Here is a 12,644-nt window from a genome sequence, read left to right on the forward strand (position 1 = left end):
TTATCGCAGGCATCTCACATCTTGCAGTTGACTTCATAAGAACATCTCATGTCCACTGTGTATCAGGAACACTACCACCACCTTCAACTGCAGGGCTGCACCAGAGCAAATCCAAGATGGCGGCCAGCACCCATGCCACAACCCCTCAGCAAATCCAAGGGCGTTGTCACTTTGGAAGCAGGTCAACTGGTTTTGGATCATCCTTAATTCAAACTAACAATACATGCTGCACAATCTGAGGTGTTGACTGGATTGCCCTTAGTTGGGTAAGGCCACAAGAAATGGCCTTTTGAAGTTTCCTAAGTGTCCAAGGACAGTGTGGTGCAACAGGTAAGATTGCTGGATTCAGATCTAGGAGGCCTTTGATAGGAAATGGCATTCTAAGTGTCACAAGGCGCTGCTGAAATTTGAATGATCCAAGTCCGCCCCAGTGTCGCTACTGAAAAGCTCATAAACCCTCCTTTGTATAGGAGCAGTGGCTGGGCAATTTCATTCATAAGCTTCAGAGCTTCTCCTTTGTCCACATTGGGAGTTAACTGTGGTTAACTCACTGATGAGAGGAAGATAATCTGCATGTGCTCCGAGGCAACCTTTCATTACTATTACTTGCCATGTTCAAGGGGTCTAGGCTGGTATTGAAAATAAGGACCAGAACTGAATGGCATAAACCAGTCCTTTTTCCTCAAATACTTGAATCCCTAGCCTGTATCCCTCTGGTTCTGCAGTTGTTAGCTTATGCTACCTCTGTCCAAGATCTACAGGGAAATTATGCAGGAATGCATAAGAGCCATCATACACTCAGTCAGAACTACTTTTTCCCCTGAAATATTATTGCTGTTCAGATCAAAAAGCAGAAACTGACACCTGATCCTGCACTTAATAAGAAAAAGGAAAAAAGCAGGCGCCCATGGATTACAGCTATTCTCCATCATGAAGACTGCTTTTAGACATAGAAACAGCCTGAAAAGTAACACTCTGCTTCACTAAATTATACCATGTTGACTGAGAGACTGGAAAGACTCAGTCATGGAATCAGAGTACATATAAACCAAGAGGGAATATTTCACTGCAGTGATTTCCTTCTATTGAGATTCTTTTAAGTCTGGAGGTAAGAAACGGCTGGGTCCAGAGCCCAAAGCCTGGCCTCAAACCAATCATTAAGCCATGGAAAGTTGCTACAGTGAAGTGGTATCTTTTTTAGATCTGTACTTTGCACATGCACAGATGATCTACAGTGATGAATCTATTGTGCCACTTTAAAACAGTTCATTATTTTGTGGAAACGGGCTATATATCCAAATGCAGGCATTTAACATGCATGCAAGTTTTGCCCTAACTGGCCTTATGGGACACTAGCTGCTCTGTGACTCTATGGAAATGTGGAATTAATGATGCTTACGACATTTCTAAATGAGTGCTTTGGAGCTGCACTGTTTTAAATGTTCTTCAGGGGCCGAAACAATAGCCCATAGGTGTTCTCACATTATTGCTTAGGTGCTAAATTGCTTTTCTCTCTCTCAAACTCCTGCATGCCTTTGCTCTCAAGTGAAAGAAATACAAACTTGCATAGTCTTTATAACACTGCAACATGGTTATGCTCAGGACACAGATTTTTCTTCAAGAAACCCATCCAGGAAATGCAGTATGCACAAGAGAACCAAGTGCAAATAAAAACAACAAAGAGCCTTGTGACACCTTAATAACTAATAAATTTATTATGGCACAAGCTTTTACGGACTAGAGTTCGCTTCATCAGACTCTTCATGGGGCAAGACGACCTAAGCATTTAACACCAATTATGGCATGACTACACTAGCTACCAATTAGTTTCTGGGCTCAACTCTGATTTTGTTGAGTGCTGATTTTGACCTAATGAAGCCTTATGAAGCTAAAGACTCCAATACCTCTTGGACTGCCTCTTCGCACATGAACCTACCCGGACACAGCAATCATCAGAAAAACTTTGTTGTGTGCCTTCAACAAAGAGAGGTGCGGAGGGTGGCAACATGAGAATGGGCCTTATGAGAATGGTGGCTCCCCATGTGAGGAATGCTCTCCCCACACCTGATACCATCATTGTCTGCTCCAGGTTCCAGGCTAAAAACATACACAAGATAAAGACTGACCTTGACCAGTGGGGGAAAGCATTGTTTGTTGTTCTGCCTCAGGCAGAAAAATGTCTGGAGATTGCCTTGTGCAAACAGCTTTGTGCTTCTAACATAGGACCCTTTCTAAACACTTACCTTCTTTTGGTGGCAGTGGGAGAATAAAGCACCCATGTCAGTCACACATTCATGTCAGCCATGGGATACAGTCAAAGGGGAGGGGGTAGAACTAGCATTCTTCAAGGGGATGGGTTGGTTTCTGAGGTTTTAGAAGTATAAGCGGCATGTGCTCAAGCACTGGAGAGTATAAGCAAAGTCAACCTCCTATGAGGAAAACAGAGATATCCTCCACCTCCCACACTGTCCCCAATTTAAAACCACGTGGATACAGGCCTCACCATGACGCACCAGAAAATGATGACATGGCCACCTTCCAATAGGCAATTACCAACTTCACAGAAAATACCCATATTGGGGTATAATATTTGCTATTTTTCAGCAAGTACGATTAGTTTTCTGAATGCTGTATGGACAAACAGGCTGCCAGGCTGAGATGATGTCACCAGGATGGATTAGTGATGCCTGCCAGGAAAACAGATAATGTCCAGAAAGACCAATCTCTGAACACTTGTAGCTAGATTAACTTGTGATTTCCATCCTCATGTATCTGCGCATTTTTATGCTAAAAAAGTGGCATTTTTATGTCATGCATTCGGTGCTTCATTTTTTATTTTTTTTAAAGAGAGATGTTGGGGCTCAAGTCTGTTTGGAAACATCACTTTCTGTTCCGAAGGCTTTCCTTGCACCCCGCCCAACAATATTCCTGATGGTTGAAAATACTCTGCAGTTATTCAGTAGCAAGGGGAATGCACCCTGCATCTGGCTTAAGGGCACTTTCATTTAGCTTTACTTTTCGTATTCTGGGCTTGAAACTGTAGCTGAGCTGCTGGCAGATTCTGTGGCTGAGTCCTGGCAGAACAAATAAAGCCCTGTAGTATCTTCATCCAGCATCTGCCAAGATAGTGACCAGACAGATGGCAAGCAGTGGAGGTCAATGGAAAGGTCCAGAACAATCTATGTGAGCCATACACTAGCTCGTCATCAACTTTGTTGCATGCTTATTAAATACAAAAGGCAGAAAACGAAGCCCCACATTGGGCTGATCAGAGGCCACTGAAAATTAGCACAAAATAAATGTTACCCCCACCCCTGGAACTGGCCATAAGGTGATGAAGAAATGTGCTTCATGGTGCACAGATTGTACGTAGAAAACTCTTTTTGTACACAATAATATAGGTCTAAGTGAAGGGGATAAATAGGACATGGAATTCAACATATAAAGGATGCATGCACTGTCTTGGTATTTTTCATGAAGAAAACGTTCATGTGCAAACCTTTTATCCTCCAATCTTCATTTTGCTACACAAATCATACTCACAGGAGATGGGCTCCTCTTCCCTTTCACAAGGACGTCCTCTAGAACGTCCCACCGCACCATATTGCTCATCTCCTCTGGGGAAGGAAACTGGCTCAGCCTCTTCTCTAAGTCTTTCTACAGACAAACAAAAACATTAAAGAGGTCACACTTTATTCCCCATGAATAGTATGGAAGAGGCCATTGCAGCCACCTTCATTTATTCTTCATTAGGAACCCTGGCTGTGTAGAGGTATCAGATGACTAGGATACATACCAGCGAAGAGCTAGTGGGTACATCAAACTATCGGACAACCCTTTTTGGAGAAGTGTCAACAGGGCAGGGATGGGAAGGTGCTGAATGTTGCAAGACACACACACACACACACACACACACACACACACACACAGGGATTAGTAGGTGCTGCTTGAACTAACCAGTGAGGGTACATCTTCAAGGCAGCTTCTGATGCTATGAATCTGATACATTAGCACAAAGCTGGGAGTACAGAAAATGAACAAATCATGTGCCAGCGAGTGGCTGGGTTCCCCTCTATGGACAAATTGAGCACTGTATGCTAGTCTGACACTGCAGATGTGCTGGAACAGGCAGGGTGGGGAAGTAGGCTTGGGACCAGTGTGGATGGAATTTGCCAATGCCTATTGACCATGGCAATCAGATAGGACACTGAATTTACATCTGATCCTCTGCAAAACTAGCACACAGCAGGAAGAGGTTGCTATCTGCATGGAGACTGGTGTTCTGTAGAGGAGCTGTGTAGGAACATACCACTTCATTGTCCAAACTTATCTGATCACTTAAGCAAGTCTTCAGTCGATCGTCAAATGCATGGGGGTCCAACTGCGAAAGGAAGGAAAAGATAATTTAGGATTTCCCCAGGCTGCTCAGGAATAATGTATGAGTGCAAACATGTTCTAATATTGTAAAAAGGAGCACTGCAAAAGTGAGCTTGTTTTCCCACACTTTTAGAATACAAGAGGTGAGCACCTGGGGAAAAGCCTTGCAGGGAAAATAAAACTCAAGCACCTTTATGCATGCCCAGTTCACAGCAAATGCATAGCACAGGGGGCCATTTTCCCTCCCAACAAGCCTTTGGGGACAGAAGCAAACATCACGTTTCCAAGAGAACAAAGAAACAAAAGCACAGCCCAGAAACCTGCATTGCTCTCATGGGATAGCCTCTGGGGATGTATCTGGGTATTCAATATTGCTCAAAAATACACAGTATTAAGCATAGCATCCCAGTGCCTGCTATGAATATGCCAGGTTGAGTTTTGGATTGCCAAGGCTGAGAACGGCTTCTTCCAACACTTCCAGACCTATTGCTAGGCCTGGGGCAAATAATACACAATGACAATCAGCCGATTTCTTTAACAGTAGGTCTCCCCAATCAAAATGGGAGCGAAGTTCCAGTTTGACAAACATACTGAACATGTGGGATAGACTGCTGAACCTCTCATCCTCTCAGTGTTGCTTTCCTCCTGAACTCTGAGGGGTTAGGTGGACCCAACAGGAAAAGTGGTTAAATAGAAGGAAATAAGGGGTGGACTAGTTTACCAATGCTAAGTGATCCTTGATTTTTTGTACTTCATCCTCTAAATTGGCTGTGGCTGCCTTCATTTTGCCAGCCTCATCTATGACATCCTGCAACAAAGATATGGCCTAGAATACAAAAAGAGATACAATATCAGTGAAAGGAATGAATGCATGGACTCCTCTAAATATCAGCCTAAATATAATTTCCAACTGACAAGAAGCTACCATGTGTTTCCTAATGTCTCTGACTGCCAAAGACAGAAGACATACTGTAGGAAACCTATTTTCAGGTCTTACAGAGCCCATTCCCACTTTACTCTAAGCAGCCTACGCTGGGGAGGAGCTGTTTTCCCAGGATAAACTACATCCAAAAGAGGAAAAGAGGGAACAGCATCAATATAGCTCCCCAAAAGCCCACTACCTACTGCAAGGTGGTAGGACAGAACATATTGAGCAAGGGCAAGGGGGTCCTCCAACAATTTTTTGATGCCCAATATGTTTTAACCATTCGCTTTTCTGCAGAGGCAACAATATTTTTCTAAACTTCAGTATAAGAAAGTCAACTATCTTCAAGCAGGTACAAACTCTTTATCTTGAAATTCAGGTATTATTGCCTTTAAAAGAGTGCTGATGCACAGGAGCACCTTAGGCGTCTAAAATAGGGCTGCCATACATCTGGGATTTAAAAGGCAGAATTGACGTCCAGGGGGATTTCTGGAAGGCGGCGCTTTGTTCTGGCAAGTCATTAAAAAAAGATTGTGTTTCTTTGGCATTTTTGTAGAAAAACAACTTTCAGGGGGACCTGGTTCTTACTTTTTGAAATATGGCAACCCTATCTATAATACTTGTCAGATCCTATCCCAGCACCTTCAGATTTGCACACAAACACCCGACTAGATCTGTACTTCAGGATTAACATAGGGGATTGGCATTAGACATCTGACTATACTCTGGAGCCGCCTGGTCCTGGCCACTACTGCCCATTCAGCCTTGCTCTCCAAGTGAGTAAAGTAAGGAGAAGGAGCAGTAACTTCCACAAGCTTGTCCCTCTGGGAAGTGGTGCAGATTAGGTCCGGAGGAAGAGACAAGTGAATGGGCAGTGATAAGAAGGAAGTGGGTGCCGTCAGAGATCTTGCCCAAGCCCTTCCAAAAATGAAACCTAGAACCAGGACAGCTTTCCAGCAGGACTGCTACACTTTCCCTAAATAGCTTAATAGCCTCATAGGGATGATGTAGTGGTTGTGGAATAAAGATACAGTGGTACCTCAGGTTACATACACTTCAGGTTACATACGCTTCAGGTTACAGACTCTGCTAACCCAGAAATAGTGCTTCAGGTTAAGAACTTTGCTTCAGGATGAGAACAGAAATCGTGCTCCGGCGGCGCGACAGGAGCAGGAGGCCCCATTAGATAAAGATTGAGGTTGAATCCTGACAAGACAGAAGTACTGTTTTGGGGGGACAGGCGGGTGTGGGGGATTTCCTGGTCCTGAATGGGGTAACTGTGCCCCTGAAGGACCAGGTGCGCAGCCTGGGAGTCATTTTGGACTCACAGCTGTCCATGGAGGCACAGGTTAATTCTGTGTCCAGGGCAGCTGTTTACCAGCTCCACCTGGTACGCAGGCTAAGACCCTACCTGCCCGTGGACTGTCTCACCAGAGTGGTGCATGCTCTAGTTATCTCCCGCTTGGACTACTGCAACGTGCTCTACCTTTGAAGGTGACCCGGAAACTGCAATTAATCCAGAATGCGGCAGCTAGACTGGTGACTGGGAGTGGCCACCGGGACCACATAACACCGGTTCTGAGAGATCTGCATTGGCTCCCAGTACGTTTCCGAGCACAATTAAAAGTGTTGGTGCTGACCTTTAAAGCCCTAAACGGCCTCAGTCCTGAATACCTGAAGGAGCGTCTCCACCCCCATCGTTCAGCCCGCACACTGAGATCCAGCACCGAGGGCCTTCTGCCGGTTCCCTCATTGCGAGAAGTAAGGTTACAGGGAACCAGGCAGAGGGCCTTCTCGGTAGTGGCGCCCACCCTGTGGAACACCCTCCCTTCAGATGTGAAGGAAATAAGTAGCTATCCTATCTTTAAAAGACATCTGAAGGAAGCCCTGTTCAGGGTATTTTTTAATATTTAACGCTGTATTGTTTTTAATACTTAATTGGGAGCTGCCCAGAATGGCTGGGGAAACTCAGCCAGATGGGCGGGGTTTAAATAATAAATTATTGTTGTTGTTGTTGTTGTTGTTGTTGTTGTTGTTGTTGTTGTTATAAAGTTAAGAACAGTTTCAGGTTAAGTACGGACCTCTGGAACGAATTAAGTACTTAACCTGAGGTACCACTGTACTGGTTTTCTTCAACCCTGCTTCCTCCCTAAATAGTTTACCTGCCTCAAGTTTTATGTGCCTCTTGATTCTGGTGTTATGAAGAGTCACATTTATGGTAGCTATTCCCTATGTACTTAAAGCCATGCATAAGGAAAACAGCATAGCTTTCACTTGCACCACAGGAGATGCATGGTGATTCTTAGAAAGTTGGTTTGGAGCCAGAAGAAAACCCAACAGAGCAGTCTTAAGATTCCAGTAGGATTATGTGGATGGTGGGGGGGGGGGGGAAATAGTCTGCTACCTTGCTCACCAGGACATGAACAGAATAAAGGCAACATTCTCAAAGTAAGTTTCTAGTTCTCCTGTTGGCTACAAAAACAAACCAACCATAAAATGTGCTTGCAATATGTGCTGTCATTAATGTCCCTCAAGTTCATTCACACACAAGTCCACGGTGAGGAGCTTTTATGTCCTGGTATTGGTTGTCTTGACTAATCTGATAAGGCCTAGGCAATGAATCATCTACTAAAGGAAATAATCAAGTCTCTGTCTTGCTTTGTTGTGGAAGCCTCCCCAAATAGGAACCAGGAAATAGTACTGTAGTTCAAATTCACTAAATGATTACATTTCCTACCACCCTCTTCAATGCACTAGACACCAGGAGGTTAGTTGAAAATCAGAATAGCAGCTATCTCACTAAGAATTCAAGTATAGACTTGTCCCAGGCCTTTGCCAGATGCGACTGGACATAACAATTTGCTGCTCATTAACTCATAGGCAGTTTCACACAGAGCTTGCCCTGTCATCACTATCCACTCTGAATCTGGAATACTTATGAGCATGTACTTATTGCTATAGCATGTTGTCTGGGGGGACTCTATACTGCAAAATGCTCCTGTTCTTCTTATCTAATGAAACATAGAAATCTGATAAATATTATATACGCTGATTAATTCAATTTAATATACCACTTTTCAGTTGACTCTCACAAAGCAGTTTACATTAAAATCTTAAAACAAGAGGCAGCAATTAAATCTATAGAATAAGCCAGCCAAGATAATCTACAAGAGGGATATTTTTTGAAAGCTACATCTCCCCTTCCCACAGGTAAAGAGGTTCTTTGAGTAGCCCTGGGGTGGCGGTTAGGGAGGGAGAGGTCACCTCAACTCCAATACTGGGAACCAGGTTGTAGGCAGCTCTCCAGGCCAGTTTGTCTTTAGTCTCTCCTCCCTTCAGGGAAAGATGGTCCTCAGAAGGCCCCATAGTGGTGGATAGTAGAGATGGAAACCACCTCACTCACTCGCAAATGTCTGTATATGAGTGTATGTCTGTGTCCAGAAGGACTGGAATTCAGTCCCAGATGGCGAAAACGGAAAGTGGAGCCTTCAGTGCTCCCAGCGGGGATTGGAGCTCATCACACACACACACACACACACACACACACACACCTCTCCTACCAAAACTGCATTCATATTCATTTGTTATCAGCACTATACAGACGATAACTAGACCTAACTAACTGGAAGGCTGCCTGATTTAAAACATCCTGGTGTGTGCATCAAGAGATGGCTAGAACTAACAGGCCAAAGCCAGGCCAAGAGACATTTTGCTGCCTGAGGTGAGGGAGAAGATGGTGCTCCCCTTTTCCACATACAAAAGGCCATTCAACTGGCGGCTGAAACTTACTCCAGTGCTGGTTGACAGAGACAGCAGCAGCATCCTGAGAGCAGCAGGTTAGCTTAGGGGGCACAGGACAGACTGCATGGCAGGACTGGGGGGGGGGGTGCCGTTACTGCCCCCAAAACCTCCCTCACTCTGCCACAGAGGTGGAAAAGCTCAGCCTCAGGGACCAAATGTGGCCTTCTAGAATTCACTGTCTGGTCCTCAGGACTCTCTCCATGCCACACCCTTTCTCCCTAGGCCCCAACCCTCCCTGCCCCTGCTGTGCTCCTTCCTTGACTGTTTTTGCCTTGCTGGTCTGTGTCCTTGAACTCTGATAATGCCTCTTGCTTGCCTAGATAGAGGGGATAGAGAAGAGTGTGGGAGCATGTGCACAAACTAGTCTACTGTACAAAGATGAGATTTACATTGCAGTGGTACCTTGGGTTAAGAACTTAATTTGTTCTGGAGGTCTGTTCTTAACCTGAAACTGTTTTTAACCTGAAGCACCACTTTAGCTATGGGGCCTCCCACTGCGCCGCCACTGCACGATTTCTGTTCTCATCCTGAAGCAAAGTTCTTAACCCGAGGTAATATTTCTGGGTTAGCGGAGTCTGTAAACTGAAGCGTATGTAACCCGAGGTACCACTGTAATTGCTCCACCAACATTTTGTTCTGGACTGGTCCCATCCACTAGTGGCATGTGGCTCCTGGAAGACTGCCCAGATAGGAATGTGGCCCTCAGGCTGAAAAATATTCCATGTCTCTGCTCTATTTAATGTTATTCCTATGCACGGAATACAGGGAACGGACTCCTGCCCACCCAGCTGGGGTCTCAGCACAAGCCAGAATAAGCCAGCTTCTAAATAGCAAGAGATGAGTCTCTACATGTCCAACTCACTGGAGCATCTAGAACTAATGGAAACTTAAGGAATGCAAGATATTTCAACTGCTCCTTCAGTTGCCTGTTGCAAAGCTTAGCTCTGCTGGGAGACAATCTTGGCATAGCATACCTCACAGTTCACAAACTGTGCTGCCTTTGGTTCACCAATTCTAATGCAGGGAAAGATGTTCAGGGCAGAGGGTGGGGGCACACAGTGTTACTGGCATCCATCCAGCTTTCCACTTTAGCTAGTCCCAGTGCTCCTTTGACAGGTAAATCAATGCCTGTCTGGTGTAACTTAGCAAATCCTCTGGATTTCTCAGAACTTTAGCAAAACAATGATTTCTCTGTTGCCAATGACTTTACGAAGCACTACAAGTAACGAAAGCTTTGGCATGAACTGTTTTTGAAATGTATGAACCAACATTTTAATAATCAGTCGCTTGAAAGAGTATTCAAACTCTTAAGTCAAAAACGTAAAACAGGAATTAATACTAATTCTGGAAATTTGAAGGTGAAGCTTGTATTGACAAGGTACCTAGATGTAAATACCAAGTGCATACTTGGTGCATTTTCTTAAGGGTTACTAAATGATTCCATGGGGAAACATTTATTTATGCTTCTGTTCATAATTCCAGGAGGCATCACCTCCACAGAGGAATACGTGTGAAGCTTCAGGTACTGCCAAGATCTGCACAACAGATCTAGAATCACGGTGCAGCAGTTTATGGTGTTTGCCAACACAACATAACAATGCATAATAGTTCTCTTTGTCTCTTCACTCCAACACAAGTTGACAGTTAAACATCTTTGGAGCGGGGTGAAACTTTCAGAAAGGAATGATTGACAGCTTGCTGTACCGTATCCCTGCAGCGAGCTAGGCCTTTAAAGGAAAAAAAAACCAAACCAAAACAGTCCGTATGCCCATCATGCCTCCTTCAAAAACTAGTCTAAAATTAATATTGTTCACAATCGCTATAAAGGGCACTCTTAACTCAATTCTGATGTAACCTTTGCATGCCCCTGAAATTTCTACAATCTGGGTGTTTTTTTAATCGTTCACATACCTTGTTGATGCCCTCTTCGTTGGCTTCAACTTTCTTCTGCAACTGCATCGCTTGCCATAGATCGGCCACAGAGCCACTCCTGGCTTTATCCATCAAGTCGGTACCAGAAGGCAGCTTCTCTAGGCCAGACATTTGCTGTTCAAACCCTTTGACCCGCTTTCCCAACCCCTGCACTTTCCCCTGGACTCCCTGCACTTGATCTTGCATTCCTTGGACCTGATCTTCCACCCCTTGCACCTGATCTGCCATCCCTTGGAGGTTAGCCTGCAGCGCGAACATTTTATTTTCCAAGTCGTCAAGGCGAGATTCTATGTCTTTGTCTGAAACCCCCTTTTCCTTCCTGGGCCTGCCTTCTTTGCCTTCCTTGCCCTCCAGGCCTTCTTTGCCTTCCTTGCCCTCCAGGCCTTCTTTGCCTTCCTTGCCCTCCAGGCCTTCCTTGCCTTCCTTGCCTTCCTTGCCCTTCAAGCCTTCCTTGCCTGCCCTGCCTTCCTTGCCTGCCCTGCCTTCCTGGCCCTCCTTGCCTGCCCTGCCATCCTTACCCTTCAGTAACTCTTCATCGGACAGTATCTCCCCAACCCCCGTCTCAATAGCCACCGGCATGTCTGGCTTGGGTGGCGGGCCCCGATCCATCTTGACCTCCGTCATGGCATCCTGGATTTTGAGGTACCTGAGGATGGCATGGAGGAGGGTGTGGAGGGCATTGAAATTGACATGGCCAACTTCGGGAGTCCCTATGGAGATGTCCGCCAACTCGTACAAGGTGACTTTCAGAGACATGTCTGCACCCCTTTCGACCCACCCTTCGCTTTGCGACAACCGCCAGCTGCCTTATTTAAGAAAAATAAAATAAAACCTTCTTTTAAGAAATAACAAAACAAAAACAAAACAAAAAACCCGGTCCCAATCTTTTATTAACCCCTATGAAAATATAACGCTGGGATGGGAAGGCAGTTCAATAAATAAAAGCTCTTCCCTTTTTTAAAAACAAGGAATATCTGTCTGGAGTATATATATATATATATATTTAAGCCCAATTTATTGTAAGCCCATTCCTAAAAGTGAGCAGGCTCGCGCCATAAAGGGATGAGCAGCGCCTCTATCTCGCTTTATCTTTTTGCTCTTTTTGCCTATCCTTTTCCTACCCGCCCCCCTCAAAACGACCACCCCTATTTAAAGGGCTTTTTCAAAGCTCCCCTCAGCCTAAGCAGCACCCGCCCCCAGCGCAGCTCGCAGCTCGGGCGAGCGACGGACTGACGAGCAGCTCCCTGCCGAAGCTCGGAAAAGAAGCCGCCTCCGCCGCGGACAATCCGGCCCCGTTCGAATCCTTGCGTTCCATTGGTTGCCTCACAAACCTTCTCGTTCCCGGATTGGCTTCGAGAACTGCTCGTGTGCTTTTGTTTACCTCGCCGGCTGCCGGCTGATTGCGAGCCGGCGTTTGTGGTTGCTACGCAACGGAGGCGACCGCCCTCCGCCGTTCCGGGACTCGCGGCGCCGCGCGAATTATGACTCCGCGCGCTCCCTCCCCCCTCGCCCTTGCTAAACAGAGAGGAATGGGCGGGAGCCGAAGGAATCGGGGAGGTTTGTTAGCCAGTTTAATATATTCCCAGTTTAATTAAGCTATTTCTTTCCC

At 45.4% G+C, this 12,644-nt stretch overlaps 1 protein-coding gene across 1 annotated transcript in view; it reads right to left on the reverse strand.

Moving 5' to 3' along the window:
* Positions 1 to 12,414, reverse strand: part of QRICH2 (glutamine rich 2) — a 42,271-nt gene extending 29,857 nt beyond the window's left edge. Inside the window, exons 1-4 of the mRNA XM_083487435.1 lie at positions 11,015 to 12,414; positions 5,099 to 5,203; positions 4,310 to 4,381; positions 3,544 to 3,657 (exon numbers count right to left, since the gene is read on the reverse strand). Of these exons, the coding sequence (XP_083343561.1) occupies positions 3,544 to 3,657; positions 4,310 to 4,381; positions 5,099 to 5,203; positions 11,015 to 11,791 (1,068 nt within the window). The 5' untranslated portion in view covers positions 11,792 to 12,414. The remainder of the gene's footprint in view (positions 1 to 3,543; positions 3,658 to 4,309; positions 4,382 to 5,098; positions 5,204 to 11,014) is intronic.
* Positions 12,415 to 12,644: the final 230 nt, after the last annotated feature.

The sequence above is a fragment of the Podarcis liolepis genome, assembly GCF_965112155.1.
Source record: "Podarcis liolepis genome assembly, chromosome: 2".
Lineage (NCBI taxonomy): Eukaryota > Metazoa > Chordata > Lepidosauria > Squamata > Lacertidae > Podarcis > Podarcis liolepis.